Source organism: Pezoporus flaviventris, unplaced genomic scaffold (genome assembly GCF_033815535.1).
Source record: "Pezoporus flaviventris isolate CSIRO_AGI_PZ_B2104156 unplaced genomic scaffold, CSIRO_AGI_Pfla_v1 ptg000013l, whole genome shotgun sequence".
NCBI classification, from domain to species: Eukaryota; Metazoa; Chordata; class Aves; order Psittaciformes; family Psittacidae; genus Pezoporus; species Pezoporus flaviventris.
In genome coordinates, this window is record NW_026892561.1 from 12920016 (window position 1) to 12941372 (window position 21357).

Below are 21357 nucleotides of genomic sequence, written 5' to 3' on the forward strand. Positions count from 1 at the left end.
GGAGGCCGCCATTTTGCCGTACGGAGAGGCGGCGCGGCATGGGGAGAGGCGCCGTGTGGGCAGCGGAGCTGGGGTTAGGCGAAGGTGGCGTGACGCCGCGTAAGGGCGCTGTTTGTTCCGCACGACGCCGGCGGGAGCGGCCCCTGACACGTACGCCCGGGAAAGATCCGGTGTACGGGTGCGACCATCGTGTTATACTGAGCCGGCCGAGCCCTTCCCCTCTTCCCCCTGGAGGGTAGACCTCCCCCGCCCGATCCCTCTCGGAGACGTCTTTGACGGCTCGGCTGCCGCAGACCGAGCGGCTCGTCGGGAGGTGGACGCCCTGCAGCGCCGAGGAGGCAAGCGAGTGGCGCCGGGAGCGATCCCCCATATCCCACTCATCCCCCTCCCCTTCCCCACGCGCGTTACAGCATCGGCGCTGTACGGCAGCGCTTCAGCCAAAATGGCGGCGGCCTGCGGCGGCTGCCATCTTGGTTGACGGTAGTGCCGTACAGAAACCCCTTCCCCAAAGGCGGAGGGGCGGCCGGGGTGACCTGTATCCGCCATCTTGCTGTACGGCAGGCGGCGGCCCGGGCCGGCGGGCGGGGGCCGGGGCGGGCCCGGCCGGCGGCGGCCGGAGATGGTGATCTGCTGCGCCGCCGCCAACTGCTCCAACCGGCAGGGGAAGGCGCACCGGGGCGCCGTCTCCTTCCACAGGTAAGGGCGGCCGCCAGGCCCGCTTCAGCCCCGACGCGCCCGGCCCTCCGCAGGTGCCGTGCTCGCTTCTGCTTCACTTCCCGGCTTCCCTCCGGCCGGGCAGCCGGGCTCGGGGCGGCTGCGTGCCCTCGCGGCGCTTCTGCCTCCGTGACTGCCCGGCCCTCCCGACACCTCCGGGCCCCGAGCGGCAGCAGCCGCCCTTTGTTTCCTGCAGCGCCGGGGACCAGTTTTGGGCTCCTTAATGGCTGTTGGCAGCTGCGAGCTCCTCTCGCTGCCGTAGGGCCTGGGCCGAGGCTCACACCAAGGCCTCTCCGTCCCCCCAGCGGCTGCCCGCACCAGGGGCCTCGCTGGGGATGCTGCCACTGGTGAGTCCCTAAGGGAAGGTCTTCTCAGGCAAGTGATGCGACTCTGTCAGGAAAAGGCGCTTCATTCAATTGCTGTGGGTCTTTTTTATCAGTCCAGGTGTTTTTACGTTATTAAGTGGACCCGCCATAAACATGAACAGGGTTACTGAGGCAGGGAGTGGACAGTGTGCTGCCCAAGCTGGAGTGTTTGAATGTTCAGTCGCATCCTCATTCTTGTGGAGAGGCCGTTGTGTTTGTCATAGGGCAGATGGGACAGCTGAGTAGTGGGTCAGTTGCTGATGAAAAGGAAAACAACACTTGTTCTGTGCTGTTTGTGGAGCTGTTAATGGAGGGAAACCAGTATCGAGTGTTTCAGCCCGAAGTGAACTAAAGAGCGTAACCTGTTAAAATACAGCTTTCACAAAAATTTCCTAAACTTAAGAGTACTTACCCTTCTGATTTCTAAAATGCAGTTTATTTTTACATGGGTTTTGTCTGTTTGGATTTTTTTAGATTCCCTCTGAAGGATTCAAAGCGTCTGATTCAGTGGCTGAAAGCTGTTCAAAGGGACAACTGGACTCCCACTAAATACTCATTTCTCTGCAGCGAGCATTTCACCAAAGACAGTTTTTCTAAGCGGCTGGAAGACCAGCACCGGTTGCTGAAGCCCACTGCTGTTCCTACAATCTTCCAGCTTGCGGAGAAAAAACACGACAACCTGGATTATGTCAGGAGCAGAAGAAAAATAGCGAGCCAGGTGCCGCTGCAGGATGGAGAAAACCCAAGGGAAGGAGGCTGTGAGGTAGTTCAAAGGACCTCATCTTCTGGCAAGGACTTCATGGTGATGCAAGGGACGAAGGAGATGGAGGAGGCATCGTTGCAAGCGAAACGCGAATCGATGTCTGAGGAGGAGGAGAACCATCACAGCCAGCTGGACAGCCCTCGGAGAAGGACGTTAGGTGATAATTTGATTGCAAAGCCTGGCCCTCAAAAAAAGCCTGAGAGATCTTCTGCGGAGGACTGCCGGAAAGCCACTTGGACGGGGAGCTGGGTAGCAGATAGAAGTGGTGTGTCGGTCGATGACTTCACCCCTCCCGCCTCTGGTGCTTGCAAGTTCATCGGCTCCCTTCATTCATACAGCTTTTCCTCTAAGCATGCCCGAGAGAGGCCGTCTTTCCCTAAAGAGCAGCTAGAAAGGAAAAGGCCAAAGAGAGATGTGGAACCAAGCTGCAGCAGCCATCTGATGGGGCACAATAAAGCTATAGTGGAAGGCTCCCCTACTTCATCCCTCACCGCCACCCCTCAGAAACCTTTGCAGGGTTTGTCGGCGTCCCCAGCAGATCTCACCCCTCAGCCTGCTGCTGAGGCTGTGGTGGGGCGGAAGGGTGACACAGATGCTAACCCCATGTCAATCAATGAGGTTATCATGTCAGCCTCAGGAGCTTGCAAACTCATCGACTCCCTCCACTCGTACTGTTTCTCCTCCAGGCAGAGCAAAAGTCAGGTGTGCTGCTTGCGGGAGCAGGTAGAAAAGAAGAACGGAGAGTTGAGACTTTTGAGGCAGAGGGTCAGTCGCTCTGACAGTCAAGTCAGGAAACTGAAGGAGAAGCTAGATGAGCTGAAGAGGATCAGTTTCCCTTACTTGAACAGCCTGCTATCCCAGGACTGTGGTCAGTATGCCCAGTAGCTTTGTGTTGAGGCATCATTTTCTTAGCAATAAGAGGCTGTTTAAGTTAGAGGTTGTAAAGACATGATGGGTAGAGAGTAGGAGAAAGGTACATTTTTGGAAGGAGTAGTAGCAGCTTGTGTTAGACCAACAGATACTGGTGAAAGAATTAGGGTTTTGGGCAGATGAGCTGTCTTACATCCCAAAAGTTTCTGAGGGCGATTCCTTGTTTGGAATGGTATTTTGGGTCATGATGTTGCAGACAGCTCTTGTGATGACTTTTTTTCCTTCCTGGGTTGTTTTAGCTTGTTTGTGACTCAGTAGCACCTGTTGGGATTTGCCTTCCTTTGGAGTATGTCTGGATTTTTTTGTTGTGTAAATGAGCTGTCTTGAGCAGCAGTTATCTGAGAAAGCTGCTGGAGCCTTTTCCAGTGATGTAAGAAGTCTTCTGATCTTAGATTTCATATGCTCAGTGTTTGGGAGACAGGAAATCTTGGTGAGGTGGTATCGAATATGACAATGGCATGATAACAAATAAGGTCACTTTTTCTGACTGAATGTCTGTGTTTGGTTTGATCATTTCCTTCTTCGGAAGGCAGAAGCCATCAGGAAATGGATAATAAAGTGGGAAGAGATGGTGAATCTCTATCAGTGAAAACCAAGAGACACCTGAAAATGTTGGGGAACTCGGTGAGGGATAAGGTCCTGTAAAAAGGTTGTTATGGAGAGGTCAAGTCAGGCCATAACCCTTTTTCTTGCAAGAAAAAGAGTGCTGTAATATACAGCTGATAAAACTTCTATACAATGACTCCAGTTGCAAGATACAATTTTGGGGAAGAGTTTAGGACCATGTAATGACGTTTGATGCTTGTGTGGCTGCTGGGAAGATGTTGGGTTGCCTTCTGAAGGGTGCATGACTCGGGGCTTTCTTGGAAAAGTTGTCACCCATGGATGATTAGCTATTCCCTGATGGTAATGCTTATTCTTTTCTTTAGGAGAAGAAATTTCATGACTTCTTCTAAACAAAGAAAAGAACTAAATACAGTTTTAGGGTTCCATAATTGTCATTCTCATGCACACACACACACACATATTCATATGAAAAAGGGTGTCTAGCTTTGTTGGAATACCTTCAGTGAAACACTCGTTGCAGAAATAGTGTCCTGAAAGATGTTCTTCTTTATTCTAGAAAGCATTATGATTTTTCTTCTCTTTCCTGAGATAGAGGTTTTCATACATATGTCTTCAAGAACATGAGAATTACGTATTAAGAGTATCTTCTAAAGAATGTAAGAATGACGTATCAATTTTCTAAGGGAAAATTATATTTCTTAAAATGAATCAATCAACTCATTACCTCATAATGTCCTGCCAGCGATGGGCAGTTCTTATGGAACACTTTGGCTGGTGACCTTTTTAAAAGGTTTGTTGGTGGGTGGCTTACTTCTTGCTTTTTTATTCTTTTAAGCTTAATCTGGGTGCTCTTCTGCCTTGCAGTGCTTTTTGTGTGCTCATAGTAATAGTTTATGGCAACCAAAATCATAGAATAGTTAGGGTTGGAAAGGACCTTAAGATCATCTAGTTCCAACCCCGCTGGCATGGGCAGGGACACCTGAGTTAAGTGCAGCTGACTGCTGCTGGGCAGAGTCTTGTTTATGCCTAGTCACTAAGTTTTACTCGAATACAAAGCTGAATTGACAAAAGGCTTTTTGGTATTCATGCAAATACAGTCAGCTGACATACTAGGTTAATAATAATTATAGTTTTTGGTAGGTCCATTTCAGTTGTCCTAAATTATCTATGTGTAGTTGAGGTGATGCTATTAGCTGTGAACCTGAGCCTGCATATTTTTTTCTTCTAAGCACAGGTGCCTTGGGGATGGGGAATGAAAGTGCAGGAACTGACTGGAGTGGCTGTGCAGGTTGTTACGTGTCTGCATCCCAGCTCCATGCACTGTGGGACCTCTCTTTGCTGATATTCAACCTCTTCCACAAAATCCCAAGCAGAAAAGTGAGCTTGAGCCTGCACCCATTAAGCAGATCTTCATTTTGGTACTAGCTCTCAGCTGATGTTTTCCTCCAGTGAGACAAGTTAATTTCTGCTGGCTGTACCCAAACTACAGACGGCTGGAAAGAGCAGGTTTCAGTAGAAGTGCTGTGTGTGCAGTCCCTGCCAGACACACTTGAGGATCAGTGACTCAGTCTGGGTGAGTTTGGCTCGCGGTGTGCTCTGTCACAATGGGTATTTTCCAACCTAAACAATCCTATGAAGCACTCAAGCGTTGTTGCCCAACGTGTCTTAACAGGGGAATAGTCTAACTGGTTTTAGAAGTCCCGGGCTCTTTCGTCCACAGCTGCTACAGTGATCTTTTCCATCTAAACTTTGAATTTGCCCACTTGTTTAGTAGGAAAATGTTTCCTGCTGTTTTTGTGAGCCACTTCTGAGATCCATGGACCACAGCTTGAGGAATACTTCCAGCAGAGGAGTGCAGTTAGGCACAGTGTACGAAACAGAACAAGGTTAGATGTGTGTTCTGGAGAACAATAGGATGCACTGGGAGAAATCAGGGAGAGCCAGTGAGCAAATATGGATCCAGTGTCCTGAGGCAGGGGAGACTAACAGCTCTGTCCCCCGATACACAAGTACTAACTGACCATCTTGTTCTGCTTGGAAGTTTTTGCAGCTCTGCTGTGTCATACTCCCCCAGTGCTAGCAGGTACAGGAGATCTGAGATGCTCCTTCCACAAGATCACCTTGTCTTAATGTGTTCAAGTTTGGTCATTTTGTAAAACTGCATCTCCCAGAAGGCACTGGGATAACTTGTTCTACCTAATCATGAGATCACTTCCCTCATAGCCATCTTAGGAGCCCTGCGGAAAGCACTTGCTGGTGGGCAAAGGTGGTTAGAAAGCTAGACTAAGGAATAGGAAAATAACCCTGTGAACTATGGCTGGCAATGGAACAAACACAGGTATGATTCAGCGGGATTGAAGTGTCTGTATTTATCAGAGGTAAAGCTGTTAGAATTCAGCTGTTTGAGCATATGTGGACTTTAGCATTGTGTGTCTGCTTTCGTGAAGGTCATATTAAAGGCAGGAGAGTTTGCAAAATTAGTCCATGTGAAAAATGGTTAGAATTTTGCTAGGAATGCGTAGGAAATCATATTTCCTTCCAGCTTAGATTTATCTTTAAATATTTGTAGAAAGCCAGCATAGAAATGGGGTTATTTCTACTTTTTGTATATGAATGAATCATAGCTGAACTTTGGGGACAAGCAGAAGGACTCGAACATTAAATGGCTGGTGGTGTGCTAAGGTGGATTTCTCATGCCTGGTCTGTGGGGCCTGAGATGATGTTTCCGATCAAGGTGGCAATAGGTTTTCATTTGTGTTGCAGAAAATAACCAGCAAAATCCTGTTCCTTGGTGGCACTGAGAAGTGGGGTTGGACAACGATGCAAGATGCTGTAGTTTCATTTGTCTGAGCAGGACTTGAACAGCAGTGTGTGCCTATCCAGTTACAATGGGTTGCAGAGATGTGCTGTCAGAAAGATTGCTTCTACGAGGACAGGCATTGCTAACCTGGCAGCTGGGAAGTAACTGGGAGGTTGATTTTGGAAGAAAAATGATTTTGTTCTGAGATGGCTGGTGCTGCTTGTGACTTCTTTTTCTGTCTTCTCTGGGATAGGGACAGCTGAGGTTCCACCATCCAGTGGTGGCTTCCACCATCATAAACACATAGCACTTCACCACCAGGTTCTGCACCTGAGCAGTGATACCTTGCCACAGTGCAGCAGCCCAGATGGGTTTACCTCTGCATTGCCAGTTGCTCTGCTTCCATTGCTACAGCCACCCCTACAGGACATTTGCCACCATCCATGAGTTGTATAGAGATAAAGTACTGGCTGTTCTTCTTGTTAAGCACTGTCCAAGGCCAGCTGGATGGCTTTCACCTTGGCAAACTGATTTGACCCACTTTCTCCTTCACCAGTTTCTGCAGCTTGTCGCGTGAGACTCCTTCCATCTCCAGTGCTTTCGCACAATACAGCAGGACCCATCGGTAAACAAGGAATATTGCTTCTCACTTTCTGGTAGTTTGTTGTACAGTAGGACCTCCTCTGCATGTGTCACTTCCTCCTCTGATTTTGATAGCGTTCTGAAAGCTTTGCCTTCTGGCCACGATAGTCTACTGTTAGTCTCCACTCTCCGTTAGACTTTCCCACTGGCCATATGGGGCTATTAAATGATGAGCGGGTCCTGCTGATCACTCCTTGGCTCTCCAGTCTATGGATCAGCTTATGGGTGGGAATCAGCAAGTCCCGGTTGGTGCAGTATTGCCGCTGGTGCACTGTTGTGGTCGCGATTGGCACTTGTTGTTCTTTGACCTTCAGCAACCCCACAACAGAAGGATCCTCTGAGAGACCAGGCAAGGTGGATAGTTGCTCAATTTCCTCCATCTCCAAGACAGCAATACCAAAAGCTCATTGGTACCTTTTTGGGTCCCTTAAATACCCATTCCTGAGACAGTCTATGCCAAAGATGCATGGAGCCTCTGGATCGGTCACAGTGGGGTGCTTTTTTGCTCCTTCCCAGGCAGGCTCATTTCAGCCTCCAGTACAATCACCTCTTGGGATCCTTCTGTCACACCAGAAATACGGACGGGTTCTACTCCTGGACAGCTTGATGGCATCAGGTTACACTGTGCACCAGTGTCTACTAGAGCCTTATACTCCTGTGGGACTGACGTGTCAGGCCATCTGATCCGCACAGTCCAGTAAACCTGATTGTCTCTATTGCATTCCACTTACCTGGATAGCATGTAACATCTTCCTTGAAGTCTTGCCTTCATGGCTGACAGGAGTCACCTTCAGAGGCTGAGTCCCTCTCTCAATTACCTTTTCAGTTCTCTCTTTCCTAGCAAGTGTTCACAGCCTCGTGTCTTCCCTATTAGTTCAGCTCCGTTATCCCAGCATTGGAGTAGCCAGGTGATAATGTGCTCACCTGGCTGATGCTGAAATCTTTCTGCATATTCTGCAGCTCACTTGGGGACAGGGATCCAGAGGTTCTCTCTTCTTCTGTCTCTTCCTCCTGTTCTTGTGATGGCTTTGCTTCCATTCTCCTTCAGTAACTGTGATGATTTTCATGTCCATTTCTTCTTGGACCAGGCCCCAGCATGTTGCAGTGATTTGTATCTCTGGAATTGCAGGATGACAGCATACTCTTTCCAAATATTGTACTAGTTTGTCTGGATTCTGTACTTGCTCAAGGGTGAACTCCTGAAGCAGTGGAGCTGTCCACTGCCCTAGGCCCTTGTCCATACTATCCCCCACACCCTGCCACTCATTATTCTCCAGCCCTAGGGAAGATCTCTGAGTGGTATTCTTAAATAGTTATCTTAAGTTGTGAACCTTAAACAGGACCCAAACTATGTTCAGCAGCATGCAGGTTCCCAGCAAAAGGACCAGGTTGGTTTTAAGGGTATACAAAGGATATTCAAAATCTTTAACGCTGTTGTAGTCAGACTGGAGAAGAATGAAGACATCTGGAGGAAGAAGGAAAGGAAAGAAAGAATAAAGCTGTCTACCACATAGATTGGCTCTCCAAGGAAAAAAAGCAAAAGGTGTAATTATTAATAGTTCCCAACAGATGACTTCCGAAGTACAGAGGTGATGACCATGCTGAGTACACATTCCAGATTAGTTTCATGTCCAGTGTTTCTATTGTATCATAACTGGCTTACCACAGGGATTAGAAATAGATGCAGTAACACGTTAGTGCTTGGTCATTAAATTAGTTACTAATATAGGCAGCAAGGTGAAAATTTATAAATATAATCACATTCCCAGTTTTTAGAGAAGACATGGAGCTAGTGCATGTCACTGCTAGGAGTACTGTACTGGTTTACTATGGGGAACATCAGCAGAGTGCATAAATGGGTGCAACACTCAGGGCAGCAGGGCACAAAGCCACCTTTTGTACTTAAATGTAGCAAAGGTGCACCGAACAATGCTGCTCCTTAATTGCCAGAACCTTAACAATGATTTAAATCCAGTAAGTGACACTGAAGAAAGGAGTGCAGGAGGCTGCCCAGCTGTGGCTGTAGACCCAGCACTTTGAAGACTGAGAAGATGCTGTGTGAATTGTTTTTTTTTGCTTGGGGGTTGTTTTTATTTGAGTTGCTTTGTTTGGTTGGGGTTTTTTTGCTTAAGATTCCTCCAGCTTAGGGGAAAGTGTGGAATGGTTTGGGTTGGAAGGGATCTTAAAGCTCATCCAGTTCCCATCCTCCTGCCATGGGCAGGGACACCTTCCACTAGACCAGGTTGCTCAAAGCCCCGTCCAACCTGGCCTTGAACACTGTCAGGGATGGGGCAGCCACAGCTTCTCTGGGCAACCTGTGCCAGTGCCTCACCACCCTCACACAGAAGAATTTCTTCCTAATACCTAATCTAAACCTCCCCTCTGTCAGCTCGAAGCCATTCCCCCTTGTCCTGTCACTGCACGTCCTTGTCAATAGTCCCTCCGTATTTCTTGTAGCCCCTTTAGGCACAGGAAGCTGCTCTAAGGTCTCTCTGGAACCTTCTCCAGGCTGAACAAGCCCAGCTCTCAGCCTGTCTCCATAGCAGAGGTGCTCCAGCCGTTGGAGCATCTTTGTGGCCTCCTCTGGACTCATTCGAGCAGCTCCATGTCCCTCTTGTAGTGGGAGCCCCAGATCTGGACACAGGACTGCAGGGGGAGTCTCAGGAGAGCAGAGAATGCAGAGAGGGAGAATGCCATCCCTCGACCTGCTGGTCATGCTTCTTCTGATGCAGCTCTAGCTGCCTTGTTACCAACCAGCTGGCTGCTCATTCCACAGTTTTGCTGGTAAAGCTGTGTAGGAATTTGTACTAATGTGGATAAAAATCCACCAGGGATCTCACTTGAGAACCACGCTGGCTGAAACCTGTGTAGACATGGCCTAAGGGGGTTGTCCAGACAGCTTTGTCTGGTTTGTCTCATGGCAGGAAGAGTGCCCTGTCTCCTGCTGCAAAGTGTGGGAGCTGGTCACAGTCTGAGTTTGTTAGTGACTAGAGCAGGGAGGGATTTGACTTCTAACCCCTCCGTGAATGAGAAAGATGTGGAAGCAGTTCATCTGTGAGTTTGGAGGGATGAAGTAGGGTCAGATGGTGAAACAGAGCTGACTGCTGCAGTGGCTTCGTGAGGGAAAGAGATTTAGGTGGTCAGGTCACTTGTGTGCCTTATGCGGTTTTTGTCTCCCAAGCTGTTGCAACTTGTGAGTGTTGTGGCTGATTTCAGTTGGATTTCATAGAGGAGCAGAGGTCTAAAGATGCTAGGTCCAGATTTAGATTAAAGGAATTTATTAGATTAAAGGAATTCTCTGCATGTGGATACAAGAGAAACCAGCATTAAGAGCACCCCATCTGAGTCTGAAGCTTTAAACATACAGAAAATGTCTCTTGCACTGAAAATTCTCAGGTGTGGTTTGTATTCTTGCTATTGTCACACACTCTTTAAGCCATAGTAGCAAGTTGTTTGTAAAAGTGATGTGCCAGGAGTTTAGATCTTTAAAAAAGGGAAGTACATGCTCCTTCATCAGTGAAATTCCTCTTGACAGTGACTGCATCTGTAAACCTGTTGCTTGAAACAAAGCAGCTCTGCAAAGATGTATTCTTTAAACTCTACTTCTTACTGCTTCAGTAGTCCTGCATTTACCTACCCAAACCATGACATAAGAAACAAATACCTTTTCAAATCACTTCTTTCCTAATGAACCCAACTAGCCTCTCTCCTGTCTGCCTCCCCACTCTTGCTTTCCCACTCTCAGCTCAGCCCTCTGGAAGAGGAGGCTGTCAGGGGGAGAAAGTGATTTAATCCACAAGTCAGAGACCAATACTGAAGGTAAGAAGAGCACTGCATAGGATGTGATCAGGATGTGTCTTCTCTTCTGCACTTCATTGAGTCTCTGGTCCTTTTTCCCACCAGCGTTTCTGTTACTCTTAGCCTTTCCAGGTGACTTAAGATCTAAAAATCTCATGTTCGCTTCACTGCTATCAGATAATAATGGTTGCTTGGCCGTGTTGTTTGCCTACATGCCATAGACTTCAGGATATACAGTTACACCTTACCTTTCAGCTGGCTGGAAGTCCAGCTTTTTAGAAGTGAGAGGAGGCTGCCCCTCTATCCAGGCTGCACAGCAAGGCAATGGGGTCAAGCTGTGGGTGCTGGAAACAATCAGTTGACTTCTCTTGGTTTATAACCAGGTATAAAGAGTGGAAATAACTAAAGCTGTTTCTTTCACCTGTCATTTTTGATGCTTTCTCCTGAAATGCTGAAAGGTTGGTAAGCAGAAGAAAATTAAGTGCTGTATTACAAGCACTCTGGTAGCAGAAAGCATCCTGCTTCTAGGATTTATTGCCACCTCCTGACCCAGGAGAGGGCAGCAGCAGCCCAGGCTGCAGTGTCTTCTGGCTTTTCCAGAGCTTTGCTCTTCCCTTCCACGGTGGGAGTGTGAGCCTGAAAAAAAGCTTGGAAAGAAATGCAGTGTGTGAAGTGCACAGTGAAAGGCAAATACCAGTTGGATGGGGTAGTGATACTTTCCTTACTTGCAAAACTACATGCTCTCAACGTGACAGTAGAAAGGGAAGCTGGTTCTTAAGAAGCAGTGTCAGAGTATGGGGTTTCATGTAGCAATAAGTTTTGGACTTTTGTTATCAGTCATCGCTGCGTTGAGGCCTTTGCTACACCAGAAAATAAAGTTCTGTTGCTTTGATTGCTCACAGTACAGGTGAAAGGTAAGTACAGCAAAATACTCTCCTGTACCCTAGCACTGCTGTGTGGATTGTAGGGAGTCCTTCTGCACACCTTGGTGTGCTGGTGGTGAGCACACAGGCTGTCAGGACAGCCTTTGCAAAGGCTGACTAATGCCACGGATTTTTATCATTGATTTCATAGGGAGCTGTCATGTTTTCTCATGTTGCTTCAGTTGCAAAATACTTCAGGGTAAAGAAGATTAATTGGTTGCATCCTGCTGACATGCCAGCTGGTTTCTGAAACCTGCTGTCTGTGGGAGGATGAATGACAAAAGTGTCTCTCTTATCTAGGAGACCTTCTCTCTTACCCTCTTACCCTGTCTTTGGCATTTCAGGTGCATACTCTCCGTTCTTCCTCCTTGCTCAATCTTTTTAGCTTGACGTTTGGGACTGAGCACAGCGAAACTCAGACTGAGCAAGCAAATTTTTACCCACAGCATCACCTCTTGAAGTGATAACTTCTCCCTGAAGCTGAATTTGTGTCTTTTAGATCAGCTGGGCAGGTAGCTGGTTCTTGTATTCAATGATATCACAAGGTGTGAAAACAACCTTCTTCAACTCCCATCTTCTAAAATGATTTGTTGAAGTTTTAACATTGTGAAACAGACCTTGGTTGCTTTTAATACAAGCAATGACGAAGGGAAGTAGCTTTCTCTTCCATTTATGCTTTAACTTGCAGGCTCCATAGTCTTTTTAAAACATTTCACTTAACCTTAGTCCAGAGCCTAAGGAGAACAAATCCTGAATGATCCCTGTGTCTCTGTACAAGTGCACGTCATTGTTAACCTCTTCAGAAAAACTGCAGCCAAACTTTGATTTGAATATGTTTGCAGCCTGATTTTCCTCTGAAGTAAACACTTATTTCCTTAGCCTCTGAAACAAGCAGTATGTACTTGGTGCTTGGGAAGAATCAGGCCAGAGCATTAGAGATTTAATTATCATTTAGGTTTTTTTTTGGTTTTTGTTTTTTTTTTTTATGTTGAGATTTCAGTTGTCTTCCTTGTGTATAGATGGGAGGGGGCTTTCTCTTCAGATCAAGCTAACAGAGAGGAGGCAGAAATGGACCACCTGAAAAGTGCTCATGTAAGGCCAAGAGCAGGTTTGAAAACACATCTATTTTCTGTGACTGTTCCCCATCTACCTTTGCAACTTGGAGCTGACACTGCCCTAGAGAAAAGTGTTGCTGCTGCATTGGACCATTCCTGAGGTGTTTTGTGCTCACCTCCACCCAGCTGTAGGCAGCTCTCGGCAAACTGCAAGCACAGATCCCTCAATTTCTTTCTTCATTCTTTCTTCTCCTCCCCACCCCCCTCTCAGAGACTCCACAGCTGAATCCTGTGATGGAACCTCTGTCCTGGATGCTGGGCACGTGGCTGTCGGACCCACCAGGAGATGGCACCTTCCCTACAATGAAGCCCTTCCAGTACCTTGAAGAAGTGCACATCTCTCACGTGGGGCAGCCCATGCTCAACTTTTCGTAAGTCATGGGGTTTGTACCTGTTGGCAACAGCTTTTGGACCGGAGCAGGCATGCCTCCAGTGAGATTTGCTGGTTGTGTTTCTCTTTTGGTGGCAAAGTAAACAGATTTTCACTTACCAAATGAGATGATGTAATAATATATAACTGTATGGTCTGACTTTTGTTTTCTTTTAAAACCTGTGATTAATTGGCATGCTATTGCAACATACCCAGAGCTGCACACCTGCAGTCACTGAAAATTCACTCACCTGAGAGTACAAGTGCACTTCCACAGAGGCTTTCAGAAGTGAGTTTGCACCTGTGAACTCATGCAGTGCACAGGATCAGGACTATGAGCGTGGTGCAATGTACAGTTCTTGGGTTACATAGTCAGAAGTATACCTCAGGGTGCTGCGAATGTGACCATAACTTAGAATAGTGAGAGTGACTTGGGGTACCAGGAATGGCCCCAGCATGGGCATGGTGGCTATTGTTTATGCAAATTCCATACCTGCCTTTTGAAAGAACAATGATTCTTCCACTTTAACATGATGTGCACTGGGTGCATATGTTAGCCAAAAGATGTACGGTCTTCATGGCCAGAAAAAAACTCACCATTCTTTTTGCTGGCAGTAGCTGTCTGATTAGAAATGGGTCTTTGGGTAATAGCATGACAACTGCTATCGTTGTGTTTTGTGAAATTCCCACTTAGAGATAAAATAAATGAAGGAGCTATTGCATGGTTGTCAAGTTTGTCCATTTTATGGTCCTCAGTCTTCGCCACTGTGAAAATTGAAAAGAAATAGTGTTTGACAGACTCCATGGGTTAGGAGGCAGATAGCTTAACATCCATGGTTGCAAGTAATTGTTCTAAGAAAAATCTAGAGGAAGTGAAGTGACATGTTACCTAAATGTTCAGGGCTGCTCCAATACTTATTTGAGAGGGTGAGTTAGAAAGTTTGTTGCTTTGAAAACCAGAGAAAGGAACAATTACATGATGCCAGTGCTATGTGAAAGATGCTTTGTATTCCTGGTGTGTACTGTCACTGGAGCAGAGCTCAGTATGTGACATTTCTAATCCAGTTTCCAAAAGAAGCAAAGCTCTGACAATCATGCTCTGTCTGCATCTCCCTCTCCAATTTCTGAACATTTGCTGATTTGAGTCAAGTTTTTTTTGACTGTTTTAAGACAGTCCATATGTCTCTTGAATGCTTCAGGCACTGTAAGAAGGCTGATTTTTGTTCTTCCTGTGATGCTAGATAATCCCACAATGAGGCATGACTCCATAGGGTTTGCGGCTTCAGTAGCTGCAGAGCACAGAGGCTGACATGCTAGGGCAGTCCCTTAGTGCAGATGCAGCCCTGCACCACTGGCAGAAGTCATTCCTGGTTTTTCCTGTAACATATGGTTTAAAAGGAGACCTCCTTTATGTAGAAACAAAACCAAACAGGAGGAGCAAGAAGCAGCTGCAAGGCACCTAAACTACTCCTCAACTGCATGCCTTAGCTGAGCTTCCACTTCCTGGTCTTCAGGAAACCCACAGGTTTCTTGTACCAAGTGTAGGGGTACCATGTGCTGTTCCTGTGCTGCTGGTGGTCTAGGAAATGTTGACTCAACGTGATTCATTATATTTTACTTCACAAAGGAGATACTTGCTTTGGGCTTTTCAGCTCTCAGGGCTGCTTTAATAAATAAATGCTCCAGCTTCTGACATGCCAGCACCTGGACAAGCCCATTGATCAAGCTCTTCTTGCACACTTGCCAGCATGGGACTGGCAGCTGACAGTACAATCTACAGTCCCAGGACGGGTCACAGTGCCCAAGGTAACTCGTGTTGGCCATTTCCAGTAGGCACATCCCAGTTGCACAGCAGAGGCATGTGTGGAAACTGCTGTCACATGAGGGAGTTCTTGTGCAGATTTAGCAGCTGTGAGGTTACCTCCGTCTCCTTTCCTACAGAAGGATGCAGAGTGGGAAACTGTGAAAAGCAGTATGAAAAGAAAGAGATTAGTCTAGAAACACCAACAGAATAGTCTGCTACGTTATATAGATACCTAGCTTGCTGTTGTGTTCAAGCTGCTGTTTAATTTGGTTACCTGTGTAGACTCTGGAGTGGTGTAGCACTAATGTAATATATGAACATTGTATGATATATATAAAATCGCCCACATTGCATTTGACTAAACATACAACTGTAAAGCCTCATGAAGGACAAATAAGAATCTGAGCTGAACTTTTTTTCTTTTTGAAGGGGGTGATGAGAGAAATAAGTCTGCTCTGTTACTGCCTGCTGCAAGTAGTACACAAAAAAAACCCAAGCAACTTGCCAGGTTTAAAAGCTAAATAAAGATGATATTGTAATTCCAGATATTTATTTGAGAAAAGGAAGTATTTGAGACAGAGTATGGCTTCAGCATCTGTGAAATGTCTGACTTCCTGAGGGACTTTCTCAGCTAGCTCTTAAAGACCCGGGAGCTGTGAAAAATCTGAAGCTTGAACTTAAATAACTCCAGCCACTGAGGAATAGCTGTGCCTGTAAAGGAACCATATTTTTATACGTTTGCATTTCCCAAGCATGAAGCATTGTCATTCATTTACTCTTCATATAATCCTGAAGGCAGTCATGGCTAAATACAGTACCGTTGCTTCTGAGGTGAAATTAGGCCAAACGCTATTTTCAGTGCAACAAACAGCAGCTTTTGTATTCCGATTTCCCCTCAGGTTCAATGCCTTCCATCCGGACACCAGGAAGCCCATGCACCGAGAATGTGGATTCATCCGCCTCAAACCTGACACGAATAAGGTGGCCTTCATCAGTGCTCAGAACACAGGTACACACCTAATAACCAAACTGGGGGGAAGAATAGGTCCTTACCCTGTCATCACTTGTCCAGAAAATTGTTGCATCTCTCACAGTTTCATTTGTCATCTTTTTCATTGTTTTTCAAGCTGAACCCACAGTGAAAACAAATTAATAAATGAGCTTGTGTCAAAAGCACTGTGTTCCTAGGGCTGGCAGTGTGGCTTTGTCTAGACACTGTAGCTTTCAAGCTTTCTGTGGCAGGAAGGGCCAAAGTAAGGACAGGCAAATTGAAATACCATGCATGCAGGAGACTTGAGGAGTATCCTTTTATCAAATCACATGTTGGTATTTGCAGACATAGCTTTGTAAATCAACAGAACATTTGCGTCTAACAAGAATTGCAGACTAAGCCTTAATGATGACAGGTGGGAAGTGGCCCATGACATTCCTGATGCCTACATAGCATCCGAGTCTTTTTTTGTGGGGAGGCAGGGAATGCGTACAGATAAGATGCTTCATTTCCGCTGCTCCTGTGACTTGGTCACAGTGGACCCTGTGGTAGATATAAAAGTGCATGCTTTGGTTTGTGTCCTCCTTTTATCGTCTTGTATTTGGCCAGCTGCTCGTGCAAAGTAGGGAGAGATTGAAGATCCCACTTAGACTATTGTTACCAATGTCAACACTTGCCATAATGGATTCTGCAGTGCAGGATTGAGACTGTGACCCTGGCAGGGTGAGGCTGTAGTGGTTTTAAACCCCCTTTGCAGCCTCTCCATTCAGGACTATTTGGTATGACCAGTATAGCAGCTTCCCTATTGGACACCCTGCTCAGACTGTGGCACTACCAAGAGCCTCTGCAGCACTGTAGCAGGGAAGCTTCTTTCCTATTGTTCCCTAAACAGTCTTTGAGAGTGATCTCGGTACAGTCTTCTTAGTTCCTAAACTAGGAGAATCTCCCACCATGTGGATGTAGTGCCTTGGTACTTGTTACACACCTTACAGGTACTGAATGAGAACTATGTCTAAATTATTGTAAGTGAAAGAGTGTTAAAACCCAGTTGACATTTAAATTTGCATCTAGAACTCTGGAGCAGGTTCTGAAGGGAAAGCTGCCAGTTGCAATGCAATACTTTTCCCATATGTTATGATAAGTCTGTCTGACTAGGTTTTTCTAAGCAGCATTACATGTCTGAGGTTGCATGGATTTGAGGTTGTCAGTATGTGCTAGGTCAAAACTGTTCTTCAGGGACAGTGGTGGTCTGTTGCATAGCTTAATAACTGTGACATTGTTGAGTAAACTTTGTAACCTAGTAGTATATATGACCTTGTTTTCGCTAGGTCTGGTGGAGGTGGAGGAAGGGGAAGTGAATGGACAAGAGCTGTCTATAGCATCTCACTCTATAGCCAGGATCTCCTTTGCCAAGAAGCCCCATGTAGAACAGGTGAGTGTACATGTGGTGAAAAATTCACCTAGTACTGCTAGCCCCAGAAGGTGTTTAGTTGAGAGGGCAGGTTGATGAGCGTGCTTTAATTACAGATTGCCATCAGGAGTTCTTGGTAGTATTGCAAGGCATCCTGGCTTATCCTTTCTGTTACAGCCTTCAGAAGATGTTTCATACATTACAAGACACAGAGAGATCATTAAGAACTGATGTGCTGGATCAGACCAGCCAGCCCAGAGTCCTGCCTCCAGAAGTAGCCAGTAGCAGCTCCTTAGAAAAGAGAATAGTAAAATCTTGTCTAAATACCCTTGTACGACAGTGGTGTTAATGCTGGTCTTCTGGATTAATTACAGTATGAGGGTGCATATGTAGGTATGTCCAGTATTTGGCCTCATCAGGATATTTTAGGAATGCCTGCCTTTCACTGGAGCTTGTGTGCCTGTATTGAGCATATTCTTCCATCTGTGGCGCATTAGCAGCAAACACAAGGATGGCAAAGGGAAGGTGGAAAGCGCTGGTGAGAAATCTATCCTGTGGAAGCTGCTTGCTTGATTTTGTTCTTCCTTTTCCTACTCCTTTTTTTAGATTACCAGAAAATTCAGGCTCAATTCTGATGGGAAACTCGAACAAACTGTCTCAATGGCAACCACTACGCAGCCCATGACTCAGCACCTCCACATTACCTACAAAAAGGTGACACCCTGATGCCAGGAGGGCCACGTCTCCCTGCGAGGGTGAGGAGCGGAGTGTCGTGCACCGAGAGCACTGGCAGCTTGGGAGCACAGCATGGCACACCCTGGAGCTGCCTGCGCTCACCCTGGGGATGCGGAGCTGCCTGTCCTGTTGAGAATGTTACTCAGATGTTTCTGTAATGGTATATTAAAAAATAATAATAAAAAAGCTTTTATTTTTATAGCTGTGTCTTTGGGTGTAATTGCACAGTGGTCTGTGTGTCCCTCCTCTGCTCTGGTGGTGGTTGCAGAGGCGCTTTTTGATTCCTGTTCATTAGGTGTTGGGTTGCAATTCCAACCTCCTGGACCTTTCTCACCAACCTGAATAAAGCTGCAGAAGCAGCAGGATCAGGAATAGATTTGTACTGCAGTGACAGAACCTGAAAACTCCAGCTCCTGCCTGATGAAATTTGGCTTAAATATTTGGAGTGAGCACCTGTGTCTTGCTGTGGGACAGAGAACTGTTGCAGGACCCAGTCCTGATGGTGCTGTCCAGCTGACTTGAAAGGACTTGGGGCAATGCTGGAGTACAGAACCAGACTTTACCTAGCTTCATGAAGAATGTGCTGCCGGCAGGAACTGGATGATCCTGTAAGGTTCCTTCCAACCTGACATGGTACTGATATTCTTGAATATGGCTCAAGGGCTGGTAGAGAGGGAAGAATGTCAGTTGCAACTGGAGCAGAGGGGCCATTACTGATTTCTTCCATGCTGCTTTGCTCATCCCTTTGAGGATGCACCCCTGGAAGGTGCGCTCTGGAGCTGTGGCTGTATTGCAAGGTGGCATCAGCTCATATCCCCGCAACACCTGTCTTGTGCTGGGCATCAGCCTGTGCCAGGGCTGGGGAGGGATTGAGAGGCTGAATCTGTAATGGATCCTCACCAGGTGGTTAAGGCTTTGATCTGCTGCTTCTTGATTGTATTCCAGCCCCTTGATAGAAGTTCTCAAGTGTAACCGAGCCCCACTAATCCATCCTGGCCATATATAATAGATGGCAGTGGAGTGAACACAAACATGGTTGAATATCAGTAACAGATGGCCATCAGGCAAGAGGCCCTGCTGCAAGAAAAGCCCTTGGAATGGGAGGAGACATCTTTTCTGGCAATTTGTTGGAGAAACAGGACCCAGCAATGCCTTTGGGGTACTGGGGGTAAGATGCAAGAGGGAGCCCCTAATCCTGGCAGACCAGAGCATGTGTTCTCCCTTGCCAGGTCATTTGAATGCTTTTCCACCAAGGATAGAGACGTTTTCCTTGCTCTGCAGCAAGGTTCCTCATCCAGCACCCACAGCAGCAGCAGCCACACCAGGACAGCACCATGGTGGCTTCTGGGAGGATGGAGCTGAGCCCCAGCAGGAATAGGGACTCCCACAGAGCCAGGGGCACTGCTAGGAGAGACCTGGAGCAAGGGACTGATCCAGCGTGGCTCTGTGGTGCTGGCAGGTTTGGCAGCATAAAGCATTCCCAAACATCAATTGGCTTGAATTTGACCTGCATTATGGGCTGTGTGTGTTTGGGCACAGTCCCTGGAGAGCAGCGGAGTCCTTCATCCTCTTCCCTTGCTCCTCCTGCTGTCGCAAATGGATGTTAACTTGCCAGGATTCACTTTCAGCCTTGCTGGGCTTTTAGGAGGAGCAGCAGGAACTGCCCCAGTGTTCTGGCTCCACACAGGTCCCACTGGGCCACGGTGGTTTTGGCGTATGCAAAAGTGAAATAAAAGCCATGGTCTCCAGAGAGCTAGCCAGCTGAGAGAGGATGAATGCTCACACTAATGTGTAATTAGTGTGCAGTTACGGCTTCAGTTCTTTTGGCAGTGCAGAGTTAATTACAACTGAACTGTAAAGCACTGCACATGGATTTTATTTACTGCCTTATTAGTGGCATCTGTTCTCCCAGGGAAATGTCTCAGCTGTTTGCTCTTGTTCAAGGAAACCAGACTGATTTGGGTTGGAAGGGACCTTAAAGCTCATCCAGTTCCAACCCCCTGCCATGCGCAGGGACACCTTCCACTAGACCCACGCTGCTCCAAGCCCCGTCCAACCTGGTCTTGAACACTGCCAGGGATGGGGCAGCCACAGGTTCTCTGGGCAACCTGTGCCAGCGCCTCACCAACCTCACACAGACAAATTTCTTCCTCGTGTCTAATCTACCTTTCCCCTCTGCCAGCTCAAAGCCATTCCCCCCTTGTCCTGTCACTACAGGCCCTTGTCAAAAGTCCCTCTTCATATTTGTTGTCAGCCCCTTTAGGCACTGGAAGCTTCTCTAAGGTCTCCCCAGATACTTCCCCAGGCTGAACAAGCCCAGCTCTCTCAGCCCGTCTCCATAGCATAGCTGCAACAGCCCTCAGAGCATCTTCATGGCCTCCTTTGGACTCACTCGTGCAGCTCCACGTTCCTCTTGTGTTAAGGTCCCTGGAGCTGGATGCAGGACTGCAGAACTCATTGCACAGATGGTCCATGCTAACTCACATGCCTGGGCTGGAAAGCAACCTAAAGGACATGATCACACCAATGACTTTTCCTTTGGACCCTATTTATTTGTTGGATGCATTGCCCCAGTACCTGACCCTGTTGCAAACCGAAAAAGAGCACCTGAGATGGGGAGGTGGGATACCCCAGCTGAAAGTCATTTGGTGCCTGTGTGTGACAGTGGGGGTCCTCACCCAGGGCTTGTGTTATAAAAAGTGCTGCCTGGCCCACGGTGGCTGAGGTGAGAGGCTGGATTCAAAGCATACAATTACAAGGGTAAGTATTTATTCATGTGTATGAAGTGCCCCAGCCAAATTGGGGCACCCAAATGGGGCTTTAAACAGGGTTGTTATATCCTTCAAGCATTCAGGTACAGTACATCCCTAACAGCCACACTACCAATTATTAATCACAATGAAACCTGGCAAAGCCATTCTGTTTCTGCAGCATTCTTGCTGCTTTGTCTAATTTGATCAGGTGTCCCTGGAGTCAGTCTTGTTCTGATTACCTGGTCTAGTGGAAGGTGTCCCTGCCCCTGGCAGGGGGTTGGAACTGATAGAGCTTTAAAGTCCGTTCCAACACAAACTGTTCTGTGACTCTATGATTACTCGGTTACTGATCTGTGACACTAGATGATGCCAGTGGGGTTTCAAGGATGTGTTAGAGCAGCTGGAAGCCTGGTGTTACCATTGTTGTCCCAGGGATAAAACTGTTATGCTTTATGCTATGCTTTATGTTATGCTTTATGGAAAAACAGTCCATGGTTTTCATGGACTGCTCAAAGCTTCCCAGAAGGAAAGTTCTTCTTTCCAGGGCCAGGGTGTCCTTTTGTTTCCTTTACTTAAGCATGAACGATACCAAAAGTCTCCAGTAAAATTCCACTACCTCATCACATCACAGTGTATAACTAATATATATATATATATCGCAGAATCACACCTTCCA

At 46.9% G+C, this 21357-nt stretch overlaps 1 protein-coding gene across 4 annotated transcripts; it reads left to right on the forward strand.

Moving 5' to 3' along the window:
• The first annotated feature begins 510 nt into the window (after positions 1-510).
• THAP4 (THAP domain containing 4) lies at positions 511-18127 on the forward strand. Of its 4 annotated transcripts, none has more exons than XM_061451681.1 (6): positions 511-696; positions 1554-2710; positions 12829-12988; positions 15691-15800; positions 17111-17214; positions 17371-17790. In XM_061451681.1, the coding sequence occupies exons 1-6, from the start codon at positions 620-622 to the stop codon at positions 17422-17424; spliced, it is 1662 nt and encodes a 553-aa protein (XP_061307665.1). In that variant the 5' UTR covers positions 511-619; the 3' UTR covers positions 17425-17790. The 4 variants fall into 4 exon arrangements, with proteins under 4 accessions (XP_061307665.1, XP_061307664.1, XP_061307667.1 ...); XM_061451680.1 differs by lacking the exon at positions 17371-17790 and adding an exon at positions 17800-18127 and having other exon boundaries at positions 518-696; XM_061451683.1 differs by lacking the exon at positions 17371-17790 and adding an exon at positions 17800-18127 and having other exon boundaries at positions 520-696; positions 1554-2143.
• The last annotated feature ends 3230 nt before the right edge of the window (positions 18128-21357 follow it).